Here is a 26,212-nt window from a genome sequence, read left to right on the forward strand (position 1 = left end):
GGGCCAGCCTGTAAACAAATTTCCCAGGTCTCGCCATCAATGTCCCCCAAATCCTCTGTCCACCCTCTTCTGCATGGCAGAGTTGCTGAGTTTTGCACAGACGACAATAGCGAGGAGTATACATGGGATATCATACCCTTTCTTTCCGTGCCAGAAAATACCTCAGTTAACAGCCTATTCCCAGATAGCTGGAGAACCGACACCTGCCCCTGTGCCCGAAGGGCATGCCTGAGTTGTAGATACCTATAAAATTGTTGTCTGGGTAGACCAAATTCATTTTGTAAATCCTGAAATGATTTAAGCACATTGTTACTGTAAATCTGGGCGATGTTCTTAATTCCTGCCAGTTTCCAAACCTGAAAGCCTTCAAGCCTGAAGACCTCCATTAGGTTTAGGTTGTCCCACAAAGGAGTGTCCGCAAGAAATCCCGAGACACCCAAGGTGGATCTAACCATAGACCACAGCTTCCTAAGGAGGACCACGGTGGGTGCCGCCTGAGGCAGATGCGGAAAACCCGCCTCCAAATTTGCTAGGACCGACGCACTCCCCGAACCCGTTCGCAGTAGAGTATCAATTGAGTCATTATCATTGGCCCGCCCCATGCCACACAGATGCTGCATTTGAGAGGCTAAGAAGTAGAATTTAGGATTAGGGACAGCCGCTCCTCCCTGGTCTTTATCATATTGTAACGTGGACAATCTGATACGGGCCACTTTTTTTTTTCCAAATCAGTGATCTAAACAAGGAATCTATCCGGGTGAACCAACGACGAGGTATCCACTGAGGGGAATTGTGCATAATGTATAGAAGTTGGGGGCCCCACACCATTTTTATTAGATTTATTCTACCAATTACTGAGAGCGGAAGTTTGCACCAGGTATTACAGGTCATTTGCAGTCGTTGGAAAAGGGGCAACAAATTCTCCTCCAAGTATTTCTGTGGGTTAGCTGACACCTGAACTCCTAAGTATTTAAAAGATTCCACCACCTTCAGTGACCCCGCCGCCTCCGGTAGAGAGGCAACCGGACCATCCACAGGCAAAATGACGGATTTACCCCAATTTATCGAGAACCCCGACAAGGAGCCGAACCGTTGGATCAATTCCATAGCTGCCGTAAGAGATGTATCCACATCTCCCAGATACAACAGGGTATCGTCTGCGTAAAGAGAAATCTTCTCTATCTGTTCACCTCTCTCAAAACCGATTATCTCAGGGGAGGACCTTATCCGCGCTGCTAACGGCTCGAGGGCTAGTGCAAAAAGCAGGGGCGATAAAGGGCACCCCTGCCTTGTGCCTCTGTAGAGCGGAAAGGGGTCCGTAAGGTCCCCGTTCACTCGAAGCCTGGCCGTGGGGGCAGCATAGAGTAACCGAACCCATCTAATAAAACTGTCACCCAGTCCAAAGCGTCCCAGGACCTCCCACAAATAGGGCCATTCGACGCTGTCAAAGGCTTTGGCAGCGTCTAATGACAGGATCGCCCTCTGTTTCTCGTTATCAACAGGTATCTGTAAATTAAGGAAGAGGCGTCTAATGTTGAGGGCAGTTGACCGGGAAGGAATAAAACCTGATTGGTCCGTATGGACTAGTTTAGTTATAACTTTAGCGAGCCTGGTGGCCAATACCCTAGCCAGTAGTTTAACGTCTGTTGTCAGTAGTGATATAGGTCTATAGGAGTCAGCACTTTGGGCATCCTTACCAGGTTTCAATAGGAGAACTATAATGGCCTCATTCATGGATTGGGGCAGGGACCCCTGATCATACGCATCTATAAACACTTCTTTCAAAAGAGGTATCAGGCCTTCAGAGTAGCGCCCATATACCTCCGCCGGCAAGCCATCCGAGCCCGGAGACTTGCCAGGAGAGGAAAGCGCCAATGCCTCCAGTAGTTCATCAGTCGTGAGCGGCGCACTCAATTGCGCCACGTCTGCGGCCGATAGACGCGGGAGGTGGCACTGATCCAAAAAGGAGGCAATCTCCTCAGTAGTAGGTGAGACTTTAGAGGAATACACATCAGCATAGAAATCTTTAAATGTGGATAGCACATCCGCATGAGATGAGACCAGTGACCCCGAGACATTAGTTATTGACTCTATGTGTGGCGAGCCCCTTTGTGCTCTCACCATCATAGCCAGCATATGACCTGTGCCCTCCCCGTCTTCGAAGTACTTCTGCTGAAGGAAAAATCTTTTATTCTCCGCCCTGGTCATAGTCACATGCTTAACCATATTCTGAGCCTCATTCCATGCCCTTTCGGTATGCTCAGAGGGGGAGTCCACATAAGCCGACTCAGCCCTCCCAGCCTCCCGAAGCACGAATTGTTCCCAAGACTTCGTCCCCGTTTTAATGGAGTTGATAGACCTAATAAACTGGCCCCTCAAAAAGGCTTTAAGAGCATCCCAAAGGACACCCAGGCCCGTGGAATTCCTGTTAATCCTAACAAAGTTTACTAGTTCAGTATGAATAGGATCAGGGGCTGGGAACAGCGACATCCAGAAGGGATTGAGCCTCCAGCAAGTGCGCTTAGAGATTCCAGACGCCAGTATCTCAATACATAAAGGCGAGTGGTCAGAAACAGTCCTGGCCTCGTACTTTATGGACGAAACCAGGGGAAGCATCTCACTGTTGCCCAGGCCCAGATCAATTCTAGAAAGGCCCCTATGCGAGGCGGAGTGGCAAGAGTAACATCTCTCCTGTGGGTGAGCAAGCCTCCAGACATCTCTTAACCCCAGCTCCTGTAGAAGCCGAGCAAAAGGCGTCTGGCTCCTCCTAGGTGTGGCCGCCCGCGCCCCAGGAGAAAACTTGTCAAGGTCGGCACACAAAAAATTATTAAAGTCCCCCACTACAAGAGCGGGGACACCGGGGTGACGTGACAAGAAGGTGGCCAGGGTCTTAAGAACCTCCGCCGAAAAAGGTGGCGGTATATATATGTTGGCTATAATACATGGTATGCCATTTAGGGAACAATGCAAAAAAATAAAACGACCTCCAGGGTCTATTAGTGAGGAGATAAACGTATACGGTACATTTATGCCAATAAGTGTACTGACCCCTCTGGCATACGATGAAAAAGCAGAGTGGTACTGGTTGCTATACAGCCTAGAGGAAAATGGAGATTCCTGACCTGGTAGAATATGTGTCTCCTGCAGGCACACCACTGAGGAGCCCAGCCGTTTAAGCACATGACCTACTGCCATGCGTTTCACTTTATCTCCCAGCCCTCTAACATTCCAGCTAGTTAACACAATCTGTACTGCCATGTCCTAAGTATAGAATCATCTGCAGCGAACACCACATAAATGCATTTCAAGTCAATAGGCCAGGACCATCTTACAAATAATAAAATAAACGCCATTCCATCTCGGTCGGGACAGAACACAAAAAAATAATAGTAGCGAGAGTGACCAGGTGGGGAGGAGAGAATCTCATTTCTAATGTTATGGGGAGCATAAAACACAGGGTGAGGTCTCCCCAATGTCTCAGTCCAGGCGCATTGGGCACAACCTGTGGAAACAAATGTCAAGCAGACTGTAGACATATCATTCAAGAGAACCATTATCAAGCTCAAAGGAACCAAAAATAATAAAAAACCGTCGATGAGACTTCTTGTCCACGAGGGACTCAGTTCTAGTGGGCAAAGTTCACTAGCCAGCTTAAGGGCATCCGCCTCCAGCGGATCTTTTTTCAGTGTAGAACAAAACATATTTAAACTGTGCGAACACCTCCTGTGGAAACAGTTCTCCGCCTTGGAAGGAGGTTGAAATAGGACATCATTCCTGTCCCGCTGTTAGGTAATAATGTTGGTTCTTGTGAGTGAAGCATGTGGCGGTCACTCATTCCTGCGTCTTCTCCCCAAATCTTCACGCAGAGAGCGCTCCTCTCTATCCATCCATTGCATGGCTTGGGCAGGTCTCTCAAAGAAGTGCACTTCATTTCTAGCTACCACACGGAGCTTAGCAGGATAAAGCATGGCATACTGTAATTCCAGGAATCGCAACCGCTTTTTGACATCATTAAATTGGGCGCGCTGCTTTTGCACCTCTGCTGAAAAGTCCGGAAATAAGGATATCTTGGAGTTATCTATAACTAGAGCCTCCCCCAGGGTGCGTGCCTTAGACAGGATGACATCCCTGTCCCTGTAGTGTAACAGTTTAAACAGAAAGGCCCTGGGCGGGTTCCCCGGGGGTAAAGGCCTCAGGGGGACACGGTGTGCGCGTTCCACCGCAAACATTTGTGAAAAAGAGTCTTTTCCGAATTTCTCTGTCAGCCATTGCTCTATGAATGCTACCGGATTCTTTCCCTCCATTCTTTCTGGTATTCCAATGGCTCTAACATTATTGCGGCGCATTCTATTTTCGAGTTCGTCAATTTTTGCCGCATGTTTAGCGACCATCAGTTGTTGGGCATGTGCCTCCCTCTGCATAGGGGCTATATCATCCTCCAATACACTAACACGGCCCTCAACATCAGTAGTGCGGTCCCGCAGCTTCTGCATGTCCTGGCGCATGTATGTCATTTCTGCCTTTACCCCCTTAAGTTCTGATGCCAGGTGTGTCACTGAGGCATTGCAGGCCGTAATTGCTGCAAAGATGTCCCTTAGTGTGGGCTCAGGCCCGTCCGGGCCTGAGGCCTCCACCGCATCCAGCCCATGGGACCCTGGTGATGTACTCACTGTGTTCCACGGCAGCACTGGTGCGGATGGGTCCTCCAGGGGCACAGTGTCGTCGGCATCGGATTGGGACCCGCTCCGGTTGTCTCCGCCATCCCCAGGGACCTCCAGGAGCTCGCGTGTGCTGATCGGGGAGAACAACTTCTGAGCCGCGGCTTTGTATTTCTCTTTCGCCGACTGCGCGGCGCCGCCATCTTGGATCGCGTGGTCCGGGGCCGTGCGGCCTTGTGCATTGCGCCGGGACATCTTATCTACGCCCGATCCGGTACCGTCGAGGGTCGCTGTAGCAGCCAGGGGAGTCCAGGTAAGTAGCGGGACCAAAGTAAAGCCACGAACGGCTTGTCAGCAGGATAATCGAGCGGATGATCGGCGGAGCTCACAGGACGTGCGACCGTCTACATCCCCAGCTAAGCCACGCCCCCCTTTAGTTAATACTTTAAAGAGAAGCAGTCACTGACATAATTAAAATCTCCACTCTTAATTGTTATACTAGTGCAGGCTTACATCACAGGGATTGCTTGATTTTTGATCATTTATTTATATTCTCTTTACTGTCTGTCCATCCTTTCTTTTGTTGTCACCCTGCTCCTGAAACGTATTTACCTAATTTGCATACATACCATATGGGCAAAGGTATGTAGACACCCTTCCAAATTACTGAGTTTATTAGAAACACCTATCGTTAACAGGTGCATAAAATCAAGCACATTAAGGCCTCGTACACACGATAGGTTAACCAGAGGATACCGGTCTGATGGACCGTTTTCATCGGTCAAAACCGATCGTGTGTGGGCCCCATAGGTTATTTAACCATCGGTTAAAAAAAAGCCAACTTGCTTTAAATTTAACCGATGGATTCCTAACCGATAGGTCAAAACCGATCGTTAGTAGGCACAACCATCGGGTAAAAATCCACGCATTCTCAGAATCAAGTCGCCGCATGCTTGGAAGCATTGAACTTCGTTTTTTTCAGCACGTTGTTGTGTTTTACGTCACCGCGTTCTGACACGATCATTTTTTTAACCGATGGTGTGTAGGCACGACTGACCATCAGTCAGCTTCATCGGTTAACCGATGACAACGGTCCTTCAGACCGTTCTCATCGGATGGACTGATCGTGTGTACAAGGCTTTAATCTCCTGCACAGAGCCATGACCCCAACCCTATCAGTGCCCTTTCATTTGGGCTTCACGATCAGGTCTGCCTTTCTACCTCCTGCCTTTCAGCCTGTTTTTCACGAGGACACAATCAGAACTTATATCCATTTACATCTGCCTACCTCCAAGTCCATTGAGGTCCAGAAAAAATAGCAAAAGCAACTGCCATCAGAGGTAGCCAGATTTGACAGTCTGCTGTCAAAATGTGGACAAAAAAACTGAATGGGCACTGAAGTCACAAAGTGACATCCAACCTGTTCTGCTCTTGTTTAGCAAGGGATCTGCCTATGGATCCCCTGCTAAATAGAGCAGTGTACACTTTTGCAAAAGGACTCTTTAACATCTTATGCCTTGTACACACGACCGGTTTTCCCGTTGGGAAAACTGCCATGAGAGCTTTTGGCTGGGAAAACCGGCCATGTGTATGCTCCATCGCAGTTTTCCCAACGAGAAAACTGCCGGAAAAAAAAAGAGAACCAGCTTTCTCTTTTCCCGCCGGGGTTCCCCGCAGATTTTTTCTCGTCGGGAAAACCGGTCGTGTGTATGCTTTTCCGAGGGGAAAAAAAACAGCGCATGCTCAAAATCAAATATGAGACGGGAGCGCTCTTTCTGGTCACGCTGCAAATTATTGCATTGTTTAATGCAGCGCATGAAAAGCGCAAATCGTCTCTCACCAAACTTTTATTAACACGAGGAACAGCAAAAGCAGCCCAAAGGGTGGCGCCATTTGAATGGAACTTCCCCTTTATAGTCCCGTCGTACGTGTTGTACGTCACTGCGCTTCGGACGGGCGTTATTTGGCTTGAAGGCAGGCTTGAGAGGAATCCCGTCTGGAAAAACTTTGTTTTTTTTTCCTGCCGAGAAAAACAGTCGTGTGTACAAGGCATTTGAGATGAATTGGAGCAGATTAGGAGCCAGGTCTTCTCAAACAACATCAGTACCTAATTTCACAAATGCTCCTTTGGCTGAATGGGTGACACAAACCCCAAAATCTTGTCAAATGTCTTCCCATACAAGTAGAGGCTGGTATAGCTGCAAAAAGGGAGGGTAGGAGAGCAAATCCATATGAATGCCCAGAGAATGGGATGCTGGAAAAGTTCATGTCAGCTGCTCACAAACTTTTGCCCATATATTTTATCTTATGTGGCCTTTTTTTCTTTGAAATGGGGAAAGGTATAAAAAGTATTGTACTTTTCTGGAAAACCCAGCAAACTAAAATCTAAAATGTTCTTTGCAGATTTTGTTTTAATGCTGCATATATTTCCACTTTTTGACACTGGTTAAAAAGCAGCACCTTCCATTAGTTTGGCCAGGAGTTCTTTAGTGGATGATCCAAAAATATATAGTGAATGAACTGGCTTGTGACAACAAGCAATCCATCATAGTCCTGCTAGGGGTAGAAGGAGATTTCCCTCTTCAGTATAGGCTAATGAGAACAGGTATCAACTTAACAATCTCTTGCAGAGTTTATCCTTGGTTTCCATCAAGGTTTACATATCTGGTGATCCTGCTAGTAGTCAGGCCTTCTTCAAAAAGGGTGACAACATTGATTCCCCTGCAGGCAAATTGCTTCAGTGTTGTTGACCTGTTCAGGCAGTGCATACTTGCGCAATGGAACAACGGGTATGAAAGAGGAAAGGAATACTTCATAGTGCAGTATATTCCTAAAAGAAATACCCTTTATTTATAATCCTGGGTAACTGACATCATTAAAAGTCAATAGCAGTAAAGTTTTTCAAAACAATATTAACACTGCTGCGGCTCAAGCCAGCCAGCTGGGGCGGAGCTGAAGATCCTGGCATCACCACGCCCCAGCTGGCTGGCTTGAGCCGCAGCTGTGTTTATGTTGTTTTGAAAAACTTTACTGCTATGGACTTTTAATGATGTCAGTTAGCCAGGATTATAAATAAAGGGAAATTTCTTTTAAGAATATACTGATACCAGGAAGGAGATCAGTTGGAATCTTTAGACGGTCGGTGGAGGATTTGGAGCATTAGCTGGATCTTTTTTGCCTGCTGCTTGCCTGAGGGATTTCTGTTTGGTGTTGAGCCCCTAAGATCTCTGTGACAGAGATCCAACAGATCCGGTAAGCGGCCCATTTACATATTAATTTCTTCCCTACTGAGTGAGATACGAGAGGACGTTTTATACATACATCTGTTGTTTGGAATACAGGAATAACATTCTATGTGGCTACATTGATATGGACATTTGTCATTTATTTTCATCACTATTTGTTTTTTAAATATTTTTTATCTTTGCTCTTTGTTTGCTTCACCTTAAGGTTGCACATCTATTTCCAATTTTGAACATATCTATTTTAGCTGATTATTTCAACCATATTTTAGTTGCAGCACCTTTCACTTTATACTTCAGGATCACTTTTACAGTTAGATTTTTATATCTATCCTACCCACTTATGCACCTTTGGGGTTAGCGAGGATTACCTATGCTTTACAGTGCATACTTGCGCACATTGAGGAGTAGAGCAGTCACCATTATCACTTTTGTCAACTGCCTCTTCTCACTGCCAGTCAGTGTTGCCCACACCTAGTTCCTCCTACAGGCATTATGACTGACAGCATAGCCCTGTCCACATGCTCTGGAAAGAAGAGTAAGCATCACTGTGTAAGTAGTTCAGTAAGCATCTTGTTCCTTTACGGAGATAAAGCAGGCTTCTGCTTATAGGGGAAGGATATTAAGCAAACAGTGGTTTGCTTAAAAATGGAATACAAAGATGGGTCATAGATGAATTTATTAACTGTATAGGGGGGCTATTTAAACTGCAATACTGTGACCCAAGCCCATTCTTGGCTTCTCCTTTTTAAATTCTCTTTAAATATATATTCTGAGGATACATAAATCCACAGATATGTATTTAATCTAATTCACATATGTGTTTTAAAAGAAAGTTGCTAAAATAAATGCATTGTGTACCTGCAAAGTTTGTGGGCTGAAAATTACCTTTTATGTCTGTGCTACAGTTAAAATCTAGTCTACGTCTTCCATGTTATTATACTCTGAAGCTTGTTGTGATTCAGCCTTTGATGGATTTTGTATTGTCACCTCTGGACAGGCTGCACCTTCTAATGGCTCTGCAGGCTGTTCAACTGAGGTAGGCAATTTGCTGGCATCTGATTGTAGACATTCAAGACTGCTTTTTTCTGCTGTCTCCTCCAAACAGTGGGTCACCATAAAAGCGGATTCTAGATCTTTGATGATTTTTTCATCTATTCCAGAAGGCTCTACGGTAGAACTTTCATCTTGTGCTGCAGTGGCAGAGTCCTCACCATCGGATACATCCTCATCTTCCTCCACCTCATCATTATCGTGTGTCTTAGCTTCTTTAATTCTCCTATATAGTTCAATTCTTTCTTCCTGCAGTGCTCTGCAAAGCTTTTCCAGCCTCTCAATTTTTACCACAAAGCAGTCATATTCTTTAGCTTTCAGAGCTTTCTGTAGTAAAAAAAAAATAGGTCAATAGAGATAAACAAGCTTTATTTAAGAAAATAATACAACTTATCTATTGGAAGAAAAAACCTGCCTGCCAAGATGTCTGCACTCATAAAGGGATGATTATACCACATAGACAGATTTTTTTTACATTGCTCAGCATATGTTACTAGTCTAGAAAAAAGTAATAATACATAAAACAGGTCAATCTGAACAAAGCATTTCCACCACCAGATAAATTTCTTTTAATAGTTAAACAAACATTTTTCAGTGATGTGTAGAAAATCCATTTCTACATTAATCCAAGACCTCTGCTTTTAGTAGAGAGACAATACAAGGCATTCAAAATGAATCTCCAGTTTTGCTGAGAGAGAAAAATATGTTTTGCAGGTGAACTCTATATCTTTCAAATCGCATTCATTGTAGATTTTTAAAGGGCATCTAGTATGCAGTGTTGTGCAATTGTTTTAGGCACTTGTGAAAAAATGGTGTAAAGTGTGAATGCTTTCATAAATATTTTGCAATGAATAGTTTTTATGTATCAATTAAAGTGCATTAACAGAGAACAAATCCTACAGCAAATCAATTTTTGTTGTTTCCATTCTTTGCTTTTTTATAAAAACATCAGTTCTCCTAGACACAATAGCACACAGTATTTGAAGGAACTTGGCAGGGAGGCTGTTCCAAAGGTCTAGGTCAGGGGTGCCCAACCTTTTGAAGAGCGAGAGCCACTTAAGCAACTCGGTAACCAGTTGAGGGCCACAATGAGCGAAGCTGGTGAATGACAGGTCAAGGCTACGCAATAGGCCATCCGATCCACCCAGATAAAAGGGGACGGATTCCCTTCTGTTTTTCTAACTGGAGGTAGGCAGGCGTAAACAGACATCTGTTGCTCTATAGAGGTGAATCGAGGGTCCCATTTGGTCGGGCTGACCATGTGAAAAGGGCCTAAGACTGCTTTCACACTAATGTGCTGCGGTTTACCCACAACACGGGTGCACCTGTGTCAAACCTGCGGGTTTGCTGAACTTTGCCATAGACCCCACCTGTGGCAAAAGCCGACGCTGTCGAGGAAGCATCGACTTATGGGGCTCTACTCCGCAGCCGCTTTCTTCCTCTACCACCAGCTGCCACCAGCTGTGGTATGGCGGGTCGGCAACCTGCTATCTGGGCTTGCCAACCCGCCATTTCAGAGCAGGAGGTCGCGGGCCACATCAGAGGGCTCCGTGGGCCACATGTGGACCCCGGGCCACTGGTTGGCCACCCCTGGTCTAGGTGAACAAACCACAGTAGTTCTGTGGATTAAGGCTGTGTCATTTGCTTCTGTCTCTTTGTGTAAGACAGACTCAATCATGTTGAGATCAGGGATCTGGGGGCCATACCATATCTTCTATGACTCCTTGTACTTTTTTTTCACTAAAGAAATACTTCTTTATGACTTTGGCTGTATGTTTGTCCTGCTGCAATGACCAATGAATTTGGGACTAATCAGATCCCTTGTTGATGGTACTACGTAATGGATGAAAATCTGCCTGTACTGTTCTGCACTGAGAAGACCATTCATTCTGTTCTAATCCTCAATTGCATATGCAGAAATGCAGTATCAAACCTGCAAGGCCCACCACCATGCTTCACTGTTTCCTGGGGACCTCCGTGTACTGCTCTCCAGGTAACAAACAAATTTCTCTTTTACAACCAATCAAATATGTAATCATCCATCCAAAAGCCTCCAGATGTTTTTGTGTACACCAGTTCTTCTGTTTTCATGCATAAGTGAGTCACTTGGCCTTGTTTTCAAGTTGAAGGTATATGTTTTAAGCCACATGTCTTCCTTAAAGACCACATCTGGGTGTGTCAAGGTTTTATTGGCTTTTGTCGACACTGATATCATGGTGCACCTGGATATTTTTAGGGAAAGGTAAAATCAGCAGGATGTCTCTATCATCTACCACGCTCAGTTTCCTAAGCTGACCAATGTGTTTTTGGTCTTCAGTTTTGTCTGTTTATTTGTGCTTTAGCAGAAGAAATTGGACAACACATCTGGAAACACCTGTATTGCTTGAAATTTATGTCTGTAAAAAACCTTGTTGGTGCAGCAAGACTACCCTGTATCTTGCTCAGCCTTACTTTGTGTAAAGCCCTGTACACATAGCCTTGATTTTCGTCAGGAAAAAAACGTTGTTTTTCCTGACGAGATTCCTGGCAAGATTCTCTTGCCGGCCAAGTGTACACCAGTACGATTCAAAAGAACTGCCGTTCTTTTGAATGACACAAACGCGGTGAAGTCACCGACTACGACGAGCATGCGCTCGTCACATTCGATGCCGTCGCCGCCATCTTGCTTCACCTTACCTATGCCCTTGGAAGCTACCGCGCATGCGTCAAAGTCATTTTGAGCATGCGCGGGTTTCCATGGAGACAAGTAAGTATACACACGCTCGGGTTTCTCGGCAGGAAAACACTGCCGAGAATCACAACGAGAAAACAGAGAGCAGGTTCTAGAACAATTGATGCTGTTTTGAAGGCAAAGGGTGGACACACCAAATAGTGATTTGATTTGGATTTTTTTTTTCCGATTACTTTCCAATTTGTTGATTGATACAAATAAACTAGTAGCACTTTAATTTCTGAAAGCATTCTTAATTTACAGCATTTTATAGTATATACAGTATATACAGTGCCTTGAAAAAAGTATTCAGACCCCTTGAAATTTTCCACATTTTGTCATGTTACAACCAAAAACATAAAAGTATTTTATTGGGACCAACACAAAGTGGCACATAATTGTGAAGTGGAAGCAGAATGGTAAATGGTTTTCATTTTTTTTTACAAATAAATATGTGAAAAGTGTGGCGTGCATTTGTATTTAGCCCCCTTTACTCTGATACCCCTAACTAACATTTTGTGGAACCAATTGCCTTCAGAAGTCGCCTAATGAGTAAATAGAGTCCACCTGTGTGTAATTTATTCTCAGTATAAATACAGCTGTTCTGTGCACAAGTATTGCAACGATCGCCATTTTATTCTCTAGGGTGTTAGGATAAAAATATATATATAATGTTTGGGGGTTCTAATTAGAGGGAAGAAGATGGCAGTGAAAATAGTGAAAAATGGCATTAGAATTGCTGTTTAACTTGTAATGCTTAACTTGTAATACCAATGGCCACCACCAGATGGCGCCAGCTCACACAAGGAAGAGCTGGGGACTTCACAAAAAAAAAAAAGGTTTTGCCCACCTTCCAAGCCAAGTCGCCAGGACACTATTTCTAGTTGCCATGGCGACCTGACGACCTGGATTTGTCAAGCCCTGCCTTATCTGACTATCTGATGAGCCTTGTTTGACCCTTGGGTCATTGTTGGAGGTGAGCGGCCAATTCATAAATGTAACAGTCGATGTTTTATCTGCTTTTTCTTCTATCAAGTTATCTCTACAAGATTTTTGCCTTTTATATGAACTAACTTCTACCACTGCAGGTTGATGGTTTATATTTACTTAAAAATTAGAACATAGTAGTGCGCAGGTTTTTCCCTTACAACACATGTGTTAGAATGGCCCAGTCAAAGTCTAGATCAGGGGTGTCAAACTCAATTTCATCGATAGGCCGCATCAGCATTATGATTGCCCTCAAAAGGGCCGGTTGTATCTGTAAGATTAGATGTCCAGCGCATCCCCTCCCCTTACATTAGATGTCAAAAGCCAGCCCACCATCAGAAGTTGAGTCCCCCACTCTCCCTTACACCACAGTGCACCCCCCTTTCCTAATGCTGCTGCAGGGAAGAAGATGGATGCATTGATTAAAAGCAGAAAGTACAGGGTCTGAAGGAGTACCAAAGGAGAGCTGGAGTTCTCCTGCAGCTGTAGGAGAAGTGCGAGGGCCACATGAAATGGCCTTGTGTTTGACACCTGTGGTCTAGACCTAAACCCAATTGAGAATCTGTATACTAAATACAGTATATCCACTTGCCGCCAAATCACGTACCTGGTACTTCATTTGACTTCAAGTGGTTGTACTGGGGTGATGTCTGCAGCTGCAGGCATCACCCGGTACAGTTTTTTAGAGACAACGGTCGTCTCTCTTGTAATAGCAACCAGAATGCCTAACTAGCCACTCGGTTGTTATTTCAGCGGGAGGTGATGACCCCCCCTCCCGCCACCTTCCGCGGGCTCTCTCGGGCTTTCCTGTCACACCACAATACCCATGCTACAAGCTGGCTGGCCGGAGACCCATACAAAGACTTTGATCGGGTCTCATCTATCATAACACGGAAGCAATGACATCACTTCCAGTTTACCTGGCTTTCATTGGTGACATTTTTTTTAAAATCTAAAGTATTTAAAAACACCAATCTTGGCATTTTGAATGCGTTCAAGTTCAAAGGAGGGGTTTGGTGTCTTATTGACCCCAGATCCATCCATAAAGAGTACCTGTAATGTCCCTATTGCTGTCACAAGGATGTTTACATTCACTGTGACAGAAAAAAAGTGATAACAAAATAAAATAAAAAATTAAAGCAACAGTTAAAAATAAATAAAAAGTAATAATAATAATAATAATAATAATAATAATAATAATAATAATAAAAAAGTGACCCCCTGCTAGCGTGCAAAGGTGAAGGTATATATTTTGTGAATCCCACAAAATAGTGGTCATCTCACGAATGTGAGGTATCACCACAAATGTGAGATCATGGGCAGCAATTTTAGCACTAGACCTACTCTGTAGATACAGTATGAACAGGCCTGGATTTACTCCCTTTGCCGCCCCAAGGTAAGGTCCTTCAATGCCGCCCCCTCCCCCCGCTCCTCCCCTTCTCTCTACACAATACAGGCCCCTTTCACTCTATGCTTCTCCCTAACACTGTAGTCAATGCCAAGCTCCTCCCCATTACACCCATAAATTATGTTATTGTTCTCTCTTTAAGCTCCTCCCATAAGCATAAATATGTCCTTAACTTTCAAGCCCCCCCCCTGTCACTATAGTGAATATCAAGCCCCTCCCCTATCATTATAGTGAATGACAAGCTCCTCCTCTGACTCTAGAACCCTCCCCTATATTAACACCCATGTTGCGGGCTAGTTCTCCCACACTAGTTCCCTCTCATAAATACAGAATGGCCCTTCCTCCTTCTCTAAGCCATGCCTCCCCTCGCTCTCCAGGACACCATTGGCGGCACACACCTGCTGCAGACACTCGATGACTTTGTTCATATAATCCTCTCCTGACACTTGTACAGAGTGAATGGAAAGTCCACGGGGATGCCGCTCCTCAACCCCCCCCCCAGGTCGCCTCTCACCTCACAATTATCGCCTGTACGTCATGACGTCAGCGGTACACCCATGTCCCATCCACTGGTGACGTCACGGTCTCCACCTTCCTGGTAGAAACTGAGGAAAGCGGCGGGGCGGATCGGATTGAAGGGGGCGTGACCGTTCGGGGGACACAAAATCGGGTGCTGGGGAGGCGGAAAGCAGCCAGGCAAAGAGGTGCCGTGGCGCCGCCCCTGCACTCACTGCCGCCCCGAGGCCTGGCCTCGGTGGCCTTGTCTGGAATTCGGCCCTGAGTATGAAGTGATAACCTGTAAAGGCTTTTAAAGCATCGCCTATGCATGTAAATCATACTTTGTGTGTGGCTGCTGCACAGGCGTGTGCAATTTTAAAGTGTGACATGCTTGGTATCTATTTACTCAGGGCGACATCATCTTTTACATTTTAGAAAAAAATTGGGATATGTATTGTGTTGTTTGCATTAAAAGTGTATTTGTTCCCCAAAAAATAAGTTTGAAAAACTGCTGCTTAAGTACTGTGTGATATAAAAATATTGCAACAACCGCCATTTTATTCTGATAAAAAAATATATATATAATGTTTGGGGGTTCTAAGTAATTTTCTACCAAAAAATACAGAATTGTACTTGTAAACAACAAATGTCAGAAAAAGGCTGGGTCCTTAAAGTGGTTGTAAACCTCCGAAAAAAAAAAAAAACAAAAAAAAAACTGTAAGACAAAGGCATAATGAGCTAGTATACATCACATACTAGCTCATTATGAAATACTTACCTTAGAACGATTCCCTGCAGTGCCGCCCGTGCTCCGCTCCCACGGCTGACATCTTTCACCGGAGTTACCCTCCCTACCATGGAATTTCACAGGTCGGAACTTCAACCAGTAGCTAGCTATACACCTTGTTGCTGTAAGGGAATCGGATTTCAGCTCCAGTGCATGTTGTGTGGGGAGCAGGAGCTCTGCCTGTGTTCAGGCTGTGTACAATGCAGAGATGGGAGACAGAACTCTGCTTAGTGACCTGTACTGTGCCCTCCTGTCCCCTTTACTGTGCCCTCCTAACCCCATGTACTGTGCCCCTTTGCTCCCCCTGTACTGTACCCTCCTACCTGCTCTGTGCCCTCCTGCCCACCCTGTACTCTGCCCTCCTGTCTTCTTGTACTGTGCCCTCCTCCCCACCTTGTGTTGTGTCCTCATTCTCCCCCTGTACTGTGCCCTCCTGCCCCCCTGTACTGTGCCCTCCTGCCTTCTGTGCTGTGTCCTTCACCCCTGTACTGAGCCCTCCTGCCCCCCTCTGTACTGTGCCCTCCTGCCCCCCTGTACTGTGCCCTCCTGCCTTCTGTGCTGTGTCCTCTCCTCCCCACCTTGTGCTGTGTCCTTCACCCCTGTACTGAGCCCTCCTGCCCCCCCCTCTGTACTGTGCCCTCCTGCCTCCTGTGCTGTGCCCTCCACGCCCCCCCCCCTGTACTGTGCTTTTTTCCCCCAAAAATGTCTTTACTCTTTATTGAGAGCTTGCTAGTTGATTTATTTCTTTAAAAAAAAAAGGCTTTTTTTTTTTAGGGGTCCGGAGGGGCAATTTTTTTAGGGGTCCTCAGGGGCCTGGAGGCCCCCAGGGCCCCAGATGGCAACCCCCCTTTTTTTATTTATTTTTAAAAACATTTAAATTTAATATATTTTATTTTTTATTAAAGGGACAATTTTTTTTTAGAGGCCTGGGGGTTCCCAGGGGCCCGTATAATATAAATGTTATTATTATTATTATTATTATTATTATTATTATTATTATTATTATTATTAAAGGACCCAGAGGTCCCCAGGGCCCCGGATGGCAACCCCCCTTTTTTTTATAAAAAACATTTTTTTTATATATTATTTATTTTTATTTATTTTTTATATATATATATATATATATATATATATATATATATATTTATTAAAGGGCTCAGAGGTCCCCAGGGCTCCATGTGGCAAACACCCTTTATTTTTTTTATAAATGTTTATTTTTTTATTTTTGTTTATATGTTTTTTTTTATTTATTTTTTATTAAAGGGCCCTGAGGTCCCCAGGGCCCTGGATGGCAACCCCCCCTTTTTTTTATAAATGTTTCTTTTTTATATATTTTTTTTATTTTTTATTAAAGGGCCCAGAGGTCCCGGATGGCAACCCCCTTTTTTTTGTAATTTATTTTTATTAAAAAAAAAATATTAAAGGGCCCAGAGGTCCCCAGGGCCCCAGATGGCAACCCCCTTTTTAAAATATATTTTTTATATATATTTTTTATTTAAGGGCCCAGAGGTCCCCAGGGCCCCGGATGGCTACACCCCTTTTTTTTATATATATTTTTCTTTCTTTCTTTCTTTTTTTGTAAAGTGCCCCCCGCTTCTAAATTCGCGGCAGCCCCCCCCCCCTGCTTCTCAATTTCAGGCGGCAGCACCCCCCCATCCCGGTTCTCTGCTCCAGGGGGCCCATGCCTGAAGCTGTGTAAGTGGCCCCATAATTCCTGATGGCGGCCCTGCCTCCCGTTAAGCCCCTGTGCTGCCCACAAATCAGGCTGAAAATCATCAGCGGCACGCAGCCAGTGACAGTACTGCTTCCCTTCCCAGTGTTTTAAAATGTACAGCATCCCTGGCTTCCCTTTAGACGTGCACTTCTCCCTTCCTGCCACTGGGTGCTGCTTGTATATAAAAGTGAATTAGAATGTGATTTTATAACATCCCCAGTTTGCTCTTCCCGAGGCTGACTTCTTCATGTCCTGCTCCTCAAGGTATGTCACTGTTTGCTAATCTATATTGTAAATATAAGTTTTCTGTAGAGTGTGCCCAAAGTCTTTATAATATTTGATGATTCACTGCAGGTCTGGTCAGTGTTTTAAAAAGTTCCTCTATTTTACACATGGCATGGCATGGGGGTCACAGCACCGTCTGTCCATTCTGCTTTAGCACCATGGGACCCCATGCCATGCCATGTGTAAAATAGAGGAACTCTTTAAATCACAGACCAGACCTGCAGTCCAGGCTGAGTAAAGCCTCAAAACACATGGCATTACTGTCTGTATTTAACTGCTTGATGGGCTTATTTTGGGCATGGCTGGTTCACATGTATGTGTTTTGGCGGCCCACATTTGCGCAGGCACAGCAGCCCATTAATTTGAATGGGCCGCCATGCCTGCGTTTCCTGCAAAGAAAAGCGCATGCCTCATGTAATAGGCTGCGCACACGGCACGCCTATGCCCATCAAGCACTGAAATACAGCACTGTCTGTCCATTCTGCTGTCTGCTGTGACTTATCTGCAGTTCCCGCAATGTCAAACTTGCTGCATTTTTAGACATTTAGGTCATGCTTTTAAAAACACAGTGCGTTTGTGTGTGCAAGAACTGCAGGTAAGTAGCATGGTGCAAAAGCAGAATGGATTTCAAGGCAACTGTATTTTTTAAATGCTGAATGCACCTTTTTTCTGCAGGAAACAAAGGCATGGCAGCCCATTCAAATCAATGGGCTGCTGTACCTGGACAAATGAGGACCGCCAAAACACATACGTGTGAACCAGCCAGGCCCAAAAGAAGCTGGAGGGGGGCCCAAAAAAAATGTTTGCCCAGGGCCCAAACCATATTAAAGACGGCCCTGTATACAGCTATGAGGCTATAGGCACGAGTGTGCCCAAAGGGTAGATTTTTCAAAGTACTGTTTATGCACAATAACATTTCTAGATGTTCACTATAACATGCCAAATCTTCACTTTTTGATTTCGCTTTTGGAGGATAAAGTTTCATTACAAAATGTTTTCTCTGTGTTTTCATTACAGAATGTGTGGGGTGAAGAAAAATTTGCTATGAATACCAATAAAAAGCTGGGAATTGTCAGAATGTTTCTCCATAGGAAAAGAAAAATGTAATCCTCAGCTCTGTTGGCCAGTGATGACTTAATGTAACATTTCTCACCTCTTCAATCATGTCCAGCAGAGCTTTATTGCAATTCTCAAACCGCGTTTTCCAGGTGTTCGTATCCTTTTCCAGTTTTTTTATTTTCTTTGTCATCTGACAAATTCACAACACAAGTTCAGGTTAGCACATAATCATGAAAACAAATGACTGCATGCTACAAGAAAAAAATAAAATGAACAAGGTGTTATAGAGAAAAGTCACATTGCTGAAATGATCATTGTATTTTGACAACGGTAATTACATTTTATGTCTGCTGTTCAAAGAGAAAATGTATTATACCATAAATATTTAACTACGCTGTCGAGTTTGTGTGAGTTTAGGAGATTTATCCAGAAATAAAAAAAAAATTATGCCTTTGTTTTGAAAGATATAAATTGCTACATAAACTTTCATTTTACAAGGTGTTCATTTCACATATATTGCAGCTGTATTCTTTCAATATGTATCAGTGGAAGACAGTTACATTTATTACACGTGTTTTATTGCTCAAATTTAATAAATAGTTCATTGTATAGTTTACAGCCAGGTAACACGCATATATTGATTAAAATAAATAATCAGCAGTATGACAATAAGACCCACGAAGGGCACACTTGTGAAAGCACTAATAGCCCACCTTCCACTACTGAAAATGATTGGTCTTCATTGGGATTTTCTGTATACCATTAGATACAATATTATATTTTTTACCGAGAAGGGAAAAAAGGACACTTATCTTTTCAATACTTTTTCATAATAATTAAGTAGATACAAAAGCTATTACTAGCTATCCACAAGGTCAACAAGGAAGTGCTATACAGCTTTCAGTCAGCAACACCTTTAACCACTTCCTTACTGGGCACATATACCCCTTCCTGACCAGGTGAAATTTCAGCTTGTGGCACTGCGTCACTTTAACTGACAATTGCGCGGTCGTGCGACGTGGCTCCCAAACAAAATTGACGTCCTTTTTTCCCCACAAATAGAGCTTTATTTTGGTGGTATTTGATCGCCTCTGCGGTTTTTATTTTTTGCGCTATAAACAAAAATAGAGCGACAATTTTGAAAAAAAAACAATATTTTTTACTTGTTGCTATAATAAATAGCCAATTTTTTTAAAAAAAACTTTTTTTTTTTAGTCTAGCCGATACGTATTCTTCTACATATTTTTGGGGAAAAAAAATTAAAAAAATCGCAAGAAGCGTCTGGTTTGCGCAAAAGTTATTGCGCTTACAAAATAGGGGACAGAATTATTATTATTTTTTATTATTTTTTATTTTATTCCAAATGGTGGCGATCAGCATTTTTTTCGCGACTGGGACGTTATGGCGGACACATCGGACACTTTTGACACATTTTTGGCGCCATTCACATTTATACAGCGATCAGTGCTATAAATATGCACTAATTACTTTATAAATGTGACTGGCATTGAAGGGGTTAACACTAGGGGGTGAGGAAGGGGTTAAATGTGTTTCCCTAAATTGTGTTCTAACTGTAGGTGGAGGGGGGGTGACTGGGGGAGGTGACCGATCTATGTCTCTATGTACAAGGGACACAGATCGGTCTCCTCTCTCCCCTGACAGGACGTGGAGCTCTGTGTTTACACACAGAGCTCCACATCTTGTCCCTGTAGCTGCCGATCGCGAGTCCCTGGCGGACATCACGGCCGCCAGGCACTCGCATCGGCATCTCAGCGATGCGGCGAGCACGCGCGCGCCGCCGGACGCGCGCGCGCAGGCCGTGTTTTTACGGCCTGTTAGAGATTGAGAACCACCCCGCGGCCGTATAAAGTCGTACGGCCGTCGGGTAGTGGTTAAAAGTGAAGTATTGTTTTTTTTTCCTCCATCATACTTACGGGCGCCTCTACACTGAGAACCAATCGATCAAACATCGCCAATGACTCTGTTCTGACAGCTCCTCGAGCAGAGAGCTGCTGACTGTCAATCAGCATCTCTCCACTCTCGTTCACTGGAAAGCTGAACTCTGGAGGGGCAGGGAGCGCCTGTCTCAAGCTCTCAGTGGCTCACTGAGAACCTTGAGATGAGAGTCAGTCCAGGCACATGGCGGATCCAAACTCGCATTGTCATGATGACGTGGTGCCTGGACTGATATCTGTGACGTCAACAGAGAGCAGACTTTAGCCCCAGGAGTGCAAAAATGGATTGCACTCCTGTGGTCCATAGAAGCCCAGCCAAACAAGCTGTGGCTGGACTTTTCCTTTAAATAATAATAAAAAAATAATAATAATATGCTTTTATTATTTAGCTTAAAATGCACATCTACACAGAATATGGACAGTACAGTATTTAAAAATTCCTAACAAGCAGTAAAATAGGATATTTGATTCTCTCATTAAAGTGGTTGTACAACCACTTTTCCCTACAAGTAAACCTATAATAAGGCTTACCTGTAGGTACTGGAAATATCTCCTAAACCTCTATGGTTAAGGAGATATAACCTGGCGCCGACATAAATCGGCGCATTCACACTGAAGAAAAGAAACGATCCGTGACATTTCTATAAAGCTTGTGCCATGACCATCAGCTCCCACGCGCAAGGAATTTAGAGATGTGTGGGTTATACTGCTGCATACCAGAGAAATGGACACTATCAAACAAAAAAGCTGTATATAACCCCTCCCATTGTGCTTCATTTTTGTGGAAAAGTAATAGTAAGAATTGGTCATATAGAAGAGGGGTGTGACTTGTCTACCCTAATGAACTCCAAGAAATGTTTTTTTAGGTTATAAATCCAATTTTCATAATCGCTCATTAGGAGCACAGGGTCAAAATAATTATAAGATGTATGGGCTGTCCAAATCCAATCCAATTAATGGGTGGGGAACACAGCACACAACACCAACAGGCCCACAAAAAACAACTATGGCAAAAAGAACTGGGAGCTGCCTAAAGGACCTCATGTCTTAAGCTGGCATCAGATGAGACTCGACCATTCACCTGGTAAAACAGCCTTGAAAATTTGTGAAAAAGCCTGATGTGGAAAAGCTCAAGATGCACTTGCTGATCTAGTGGAGTGCTCCTTGACAGGAATAGGTGAAACCTCATCCTTAGGCCTGTAGGCTTGAACAAAACTGCTGCCTGAGCCATCTATTAATAGTGGCTCAAGAAGCAGGTTGTTCCTTCTGAAATGATGAAAAAAGGGTCAGTTAGTCTGGAGAAAGAAGTATAAAAGAAATACATTCTCAAACAGCTTAAACCAATGGAGTGAAATCTCCCCAGGCTGTACAAGAGAAGGACAAACAGATACATGTGCAATGTTTTGAGTAGAGATAAGACTTTCCACAACAATAAAAAAGGTTGAGATCCCAAGGAGTCACATGGGTGCACCTACAGTATATGAGCCACACCCTGTATAAAGGCCATTAACAAGAAATGAGAAGCAAGCGTTCTTTGAAAAATAAGAGTTTTGACCCTTGATGGTACTCATGGCCAAATGTTGATCCAGATTGGAGAAAGGTCAGGATGTGTCTTAAAGAGTACTTCCTGGGATAAAACTTCATTGTCTCATACCATGCAAAGAGAATAGGGTTCTGGGGGTGAGGCAAACATTGTCCCAAGCAGCCAGAATGTCAAGTTTATTGTCAATGGTCTAGAGTGGAACTGGGCTAATGTGACTGCCTTTTAAGGCATGGTTCCCCCTCAAAAACCATACCTGACCCTTATCCAGTGGCTAAGAGTCTGATATAAATTTGAAGGTAGATTAAACACCATTTTTATGAAACAGAAGCAGGCTGGGGAAAGATCTCCCTTTTTTTTTTAACAAAAGCTGACAGATTGACCTTGAAGTAAAAGGAAAAACAAAAAACTGCGCTACAACACAGTGATCTTAAGGCAGCAGCTAACGTGCGAAGTACACAATAAACATAAAAAACAAAAAACTGCGCCAAATAAAAATTAATAATAAACCCCCTACTTAAAAAAAGCAGAGATTAGCAGGAAGTCCAAAAAAGTCCTTATGCTCATATGCAGAGGCTACTGATGTAATTTTCAAAACATTCAAAGACATTGGTTCCTTAAGGTGTTGCTTAGTGCTGAAAAGATGGATCTTTCAATCACCCGGTGACATGCATACATATTGTGAAGTCCCTCCACCGAGAAAATGAGCCTCTTACCAGATGGCAAGTAACCAGAGCAGTTGGCTATAGGGATAGGGAGGCTACGCCAGTGACGTCACCACGCTCGGGAGGAGGGCTCCTGTATGCCGGCCGGCATTTTACATTTTAAACACCTGCTGTTTTTATTTCATCCTGCTGTAAGTACATTACTTTTTATTAAATTCTGTTACCCAACAGTATTACGCTATATGCGTCCTTTCTTTTATACAATTCCTGCATTGGAGCGATTGATTTCAAAACGGTCGTGACGCTGCTGGCTTTTTACCTGTGATCCCTGGGGAACCTAAAGGCAGTGGCTGGTCTATAGCCAACTGCTCTGGTTACTTGCCATCTGGTAAGAGGCTCATTTTCTCGGTGGAGGGACTTCACGATATGTATGCATGTCACCGGGTGATTGAAAGATCCATCTTTTCAGCACTAAGCAACACCTTAAGGAACCAATGTCTTTGAATGTTTTGAAAATTACATCAGTAGCCTCTGCATATGAGCATAAGGACTTTTTTGGACTTCCTGCTAATCTCTGCTTTTTTTAAGTAGGGGGTTTATTATTAATTTTTATTTGGCGTAGTTTTTTGTTTTTTATGACCTTGAAGTAAGTCAGTATAAAATGCCAAGATTCCCTCGGGTTCAGATGCAGATTTTTTTGCTGGGTTTGATGAATGTCCAGGGAACTAAACTTTACTAGGTTTGCTCATCACTAGTTACAAACTTCAACACGTTGTCTTTGATGACCTAAAGTCCAACCAGGATCTCTTTACATGTCATGGAATGTAACAACTTATAAGGTATAATTTTCTGGTTCTGACACAGTGATAAGCAAGGGTAAGTTGTTCATAGTGTGATAACTAGCATCAAATGTAGAGCTTTTAAGGACACTGGCACTAGCTTTCTTATTTTTTAAGGGCTTTTCTTGACCATTTATATAAAAAAAAGTTGAATAATTACAAACATGAGTTTCCCTCGCAGGGGTATTTAGCATTTCTTTTCCATCAAAATAAACAGCATTCAGCTCTTGTGGCTTGCACTTGCAGCAGTGCTACTCTGGCCTTAAACTCCATTCATTTGTCTGTCTCCTAGACTGTTTGCTCACCGACTTGGTGCACACAGTTAACAGCCTCCTTGCTGTTCTGGTTCCCACCTCTCTCCTATGTGGAGCACTCCTGGGCAACAACGTCCTGGGTGGAGCCCAGAATCATGGTCAGATCACTACTAAAAACCCAGCACATATCTGACCAATTAGTGTGCTGGCAGTTTTGAATACCTGGACCCAGGATTAGAGATTTTATCCCTCCAGGATCACTTTGAAATCTCCAGGCTGCAGGTCCCAAAACGGACTTTACCAAACACTGAGGAAACTGAAAAGCCATGATGCAATGTTCCTGGAGCCCCTCAACCAACCCACCTGGTTGAGAGTTCTGGGTCATAACCTCTTTCTAGACCCTAGCAGGGTAATGCCCTGTCACAATAGTAATCTCAAGCTACAGATGTGCTTATTTTATGTAGGCTTTGCTTGGTAAGTACAGATAAGTGGGTAGCATAAGCACTGTGGCTCTCCTCTTTTTGACCATAACTAATTTTTTTTATTATGTTACATTATCACCACAATAGCTGATAATGTAAACTTTGAGATGTCACCCCTTGACCCATACACAGTTGAGGTTTGCCAATTGGTCTTGTTCACTATCATCTGCCAGAAAATTCTGAAGTAATATCTCACTAATTTGAGACTCATAGACTGCTATGTGTATGCTACACAGAAAGTGATGATAACAATATGAAAGAGAAGTTAGGATCCAGAGCTTCCAAGGAACATATAGTTGTGTATATTTGAAACTAGGACATGAGTATTTTCATTCTGTTGGTTAGGTTACATCTTCATAAACTAAACAGCAATAAAGAAAAAAAGAAAATAACCTTTTCCATTTCTTTTTTGAAAGTTGTGAAAATTTCATTGCTTTTAGTCAGGGAACTCTGAAATTCATCAAATCTCTCCGAGTATAGCGCAATCTGTCAGTAGAAAAAAAAATGGGAATAATTAAAATTCAAAGAAAGATACATTTGTACAAACTAAATTTTATTTGTCAAAACCCCATTAATGTGATGAATCAATGGAAGCAAACTCAAAATGCTCAACGTATCTAACATCTTTTATGAGTCATAACACCTTCTTGTCAAACCAGAGTAAGATTTCCTCTGTTTAGCATTTCTAATGAACCCATATGCTGTTCACAAATTATAATTAACGATTTCCTTCAAGACTGTCATCACAGGTGCCAATGCTTCCAGAACTGAATACATAAACTATGCAGAAACAGAAATAAATGATTACACTCACAAGTATTACAAGAGGGAAAAAAGTAATTATGTTGTATGACTGTTCTGGGGATATCGAGGAAACAATAATCATTTTTGGATAATATATCCTCCACATTCTATGGATAACAGTAAAGACTGTGGCCCGGATTCAGATAGAATTGTCTATCTGCGGATACGTTACGCCGCCGTAAATTAGGGCGCAAATTCCGTATTCAGAAAGGACTTGCGCCCTTAGTTACGGTGGCGTAACGTATGTGTGTCGGCGTAAGCCCACTTAATTCAAATGTGGATGATGTGGGCGTGTTTTATTTAAATGAATGGTGACCCAGCGTATTTGACGTTTTTTTTACGAACGGCACATGTGGCGTTCGGGAAAAAATCCCAGTGCGCATGCTCGAAATTACGCCGCAAATCGTCAATGCTTTAGACGTGAACGTAACTTACGTACAGCCCTATTCGCGAACGACTTACGCAAACGACGTAAAATTTTCAAAAAATGACGCGGGAACGACGTCCATACTTAACATTGGCTATGCCTCATATAGCAGGGGTAACTTTACGCCGGAAAAAGCCTAACGTAAACAACGTAAAAAAATGCGCCGGCCGGACGTACGTTTCTGAATCGGCGTATCTACCTAATTAGCATACTCCTCGCGTAAATATACGGAAGCGCCACCTAGCGGCCAGCATAAATATGCAGCCTAAGATACGACGGTGTAAGACACTTACGCCGGTCGGATCTTAGGGAAATCTATGCGTAGCTGATTCTATGAATCAGGCACATAGATACGACCCTGCACACTCAGAGATACGACGGCGTATCCGGAGATACGCCGTCGTATCTCCTTTCTGAATCCGGGCCTGTATTTTTTTTAAGAGAATCAAAGTTAAACATTTTCTTCACATTAGATTATTTATACAAAGGGAGTGCCGAAGCCCAAATCGAAGAGGGGATGCAGAGGGGGACACAAAAAGAAGAAAACTAGAATAGGAGAAGGCATTATCAATCTAAGTGGGATAGACCTAAGCCCAACAGAATTGATAACACTTGATAAGGGTCTCAAGTTTGCCCCTAAGCGGAATTTGAGCAAATTTGATACTTATGTAGACATCAAAAAGTTTACACGCAAACTAAACATCAAGAAATACATGCTAACACAGCCAATAACGTATCAGGCTGTACCTAATATGCCAGGAAGGGTTGAACATAGTCAGTTAAGAAACAAATCACTGTTCAACCCGCAAGTTGTAAATAATCAACATATTGAGGTCTTTTCAAAG

General features: G+C 43.4%; 1 protein-coding gene across 1 annotated transcript in view; it reads right to left on the minus strand.

The window, feature by feature from the left end:
• Positions 1-8,505: 8,505 nt before the first annotated feature.
• TXLNB (taxilin beta) overlaps positions 8,506-26,212 on the minus strand; it is a 100,706-nt gene continuing 82,999 nt past the window's right edge. The window contains exons 7-9 of the mRNA XM_040350541.1: positions 24,530-24,622; positions 18,496-18,591; positions 8,506-9,280 (exon numbers count right to left, since the gene is read on the minus strand). Coding sequence (XP_040206475.1) covers positions 8,816-9,280; positions 18,496-18,591; positions 24,530-24,622 — 654 coding nt within the window. The 3' untranslated portion in view covers positions 8,506-8,815. The remainder of the gene's footprint in view (positions 9,281-18,495; positions 18,592-24,529; positions 24,623-26,212) is intronic.

This window comes from Rana temporaria, chromosome 4 (assembly GCF_905171775.1).
Source record: "Rana temporaria chromosome 4, aRanTem1.1, whole genome shotgun sequence".
NCBI lineage: Eukaryota > Metazoa > Chordata > Amphibia > Anura > Ranidae > Rana > Rana temporaria.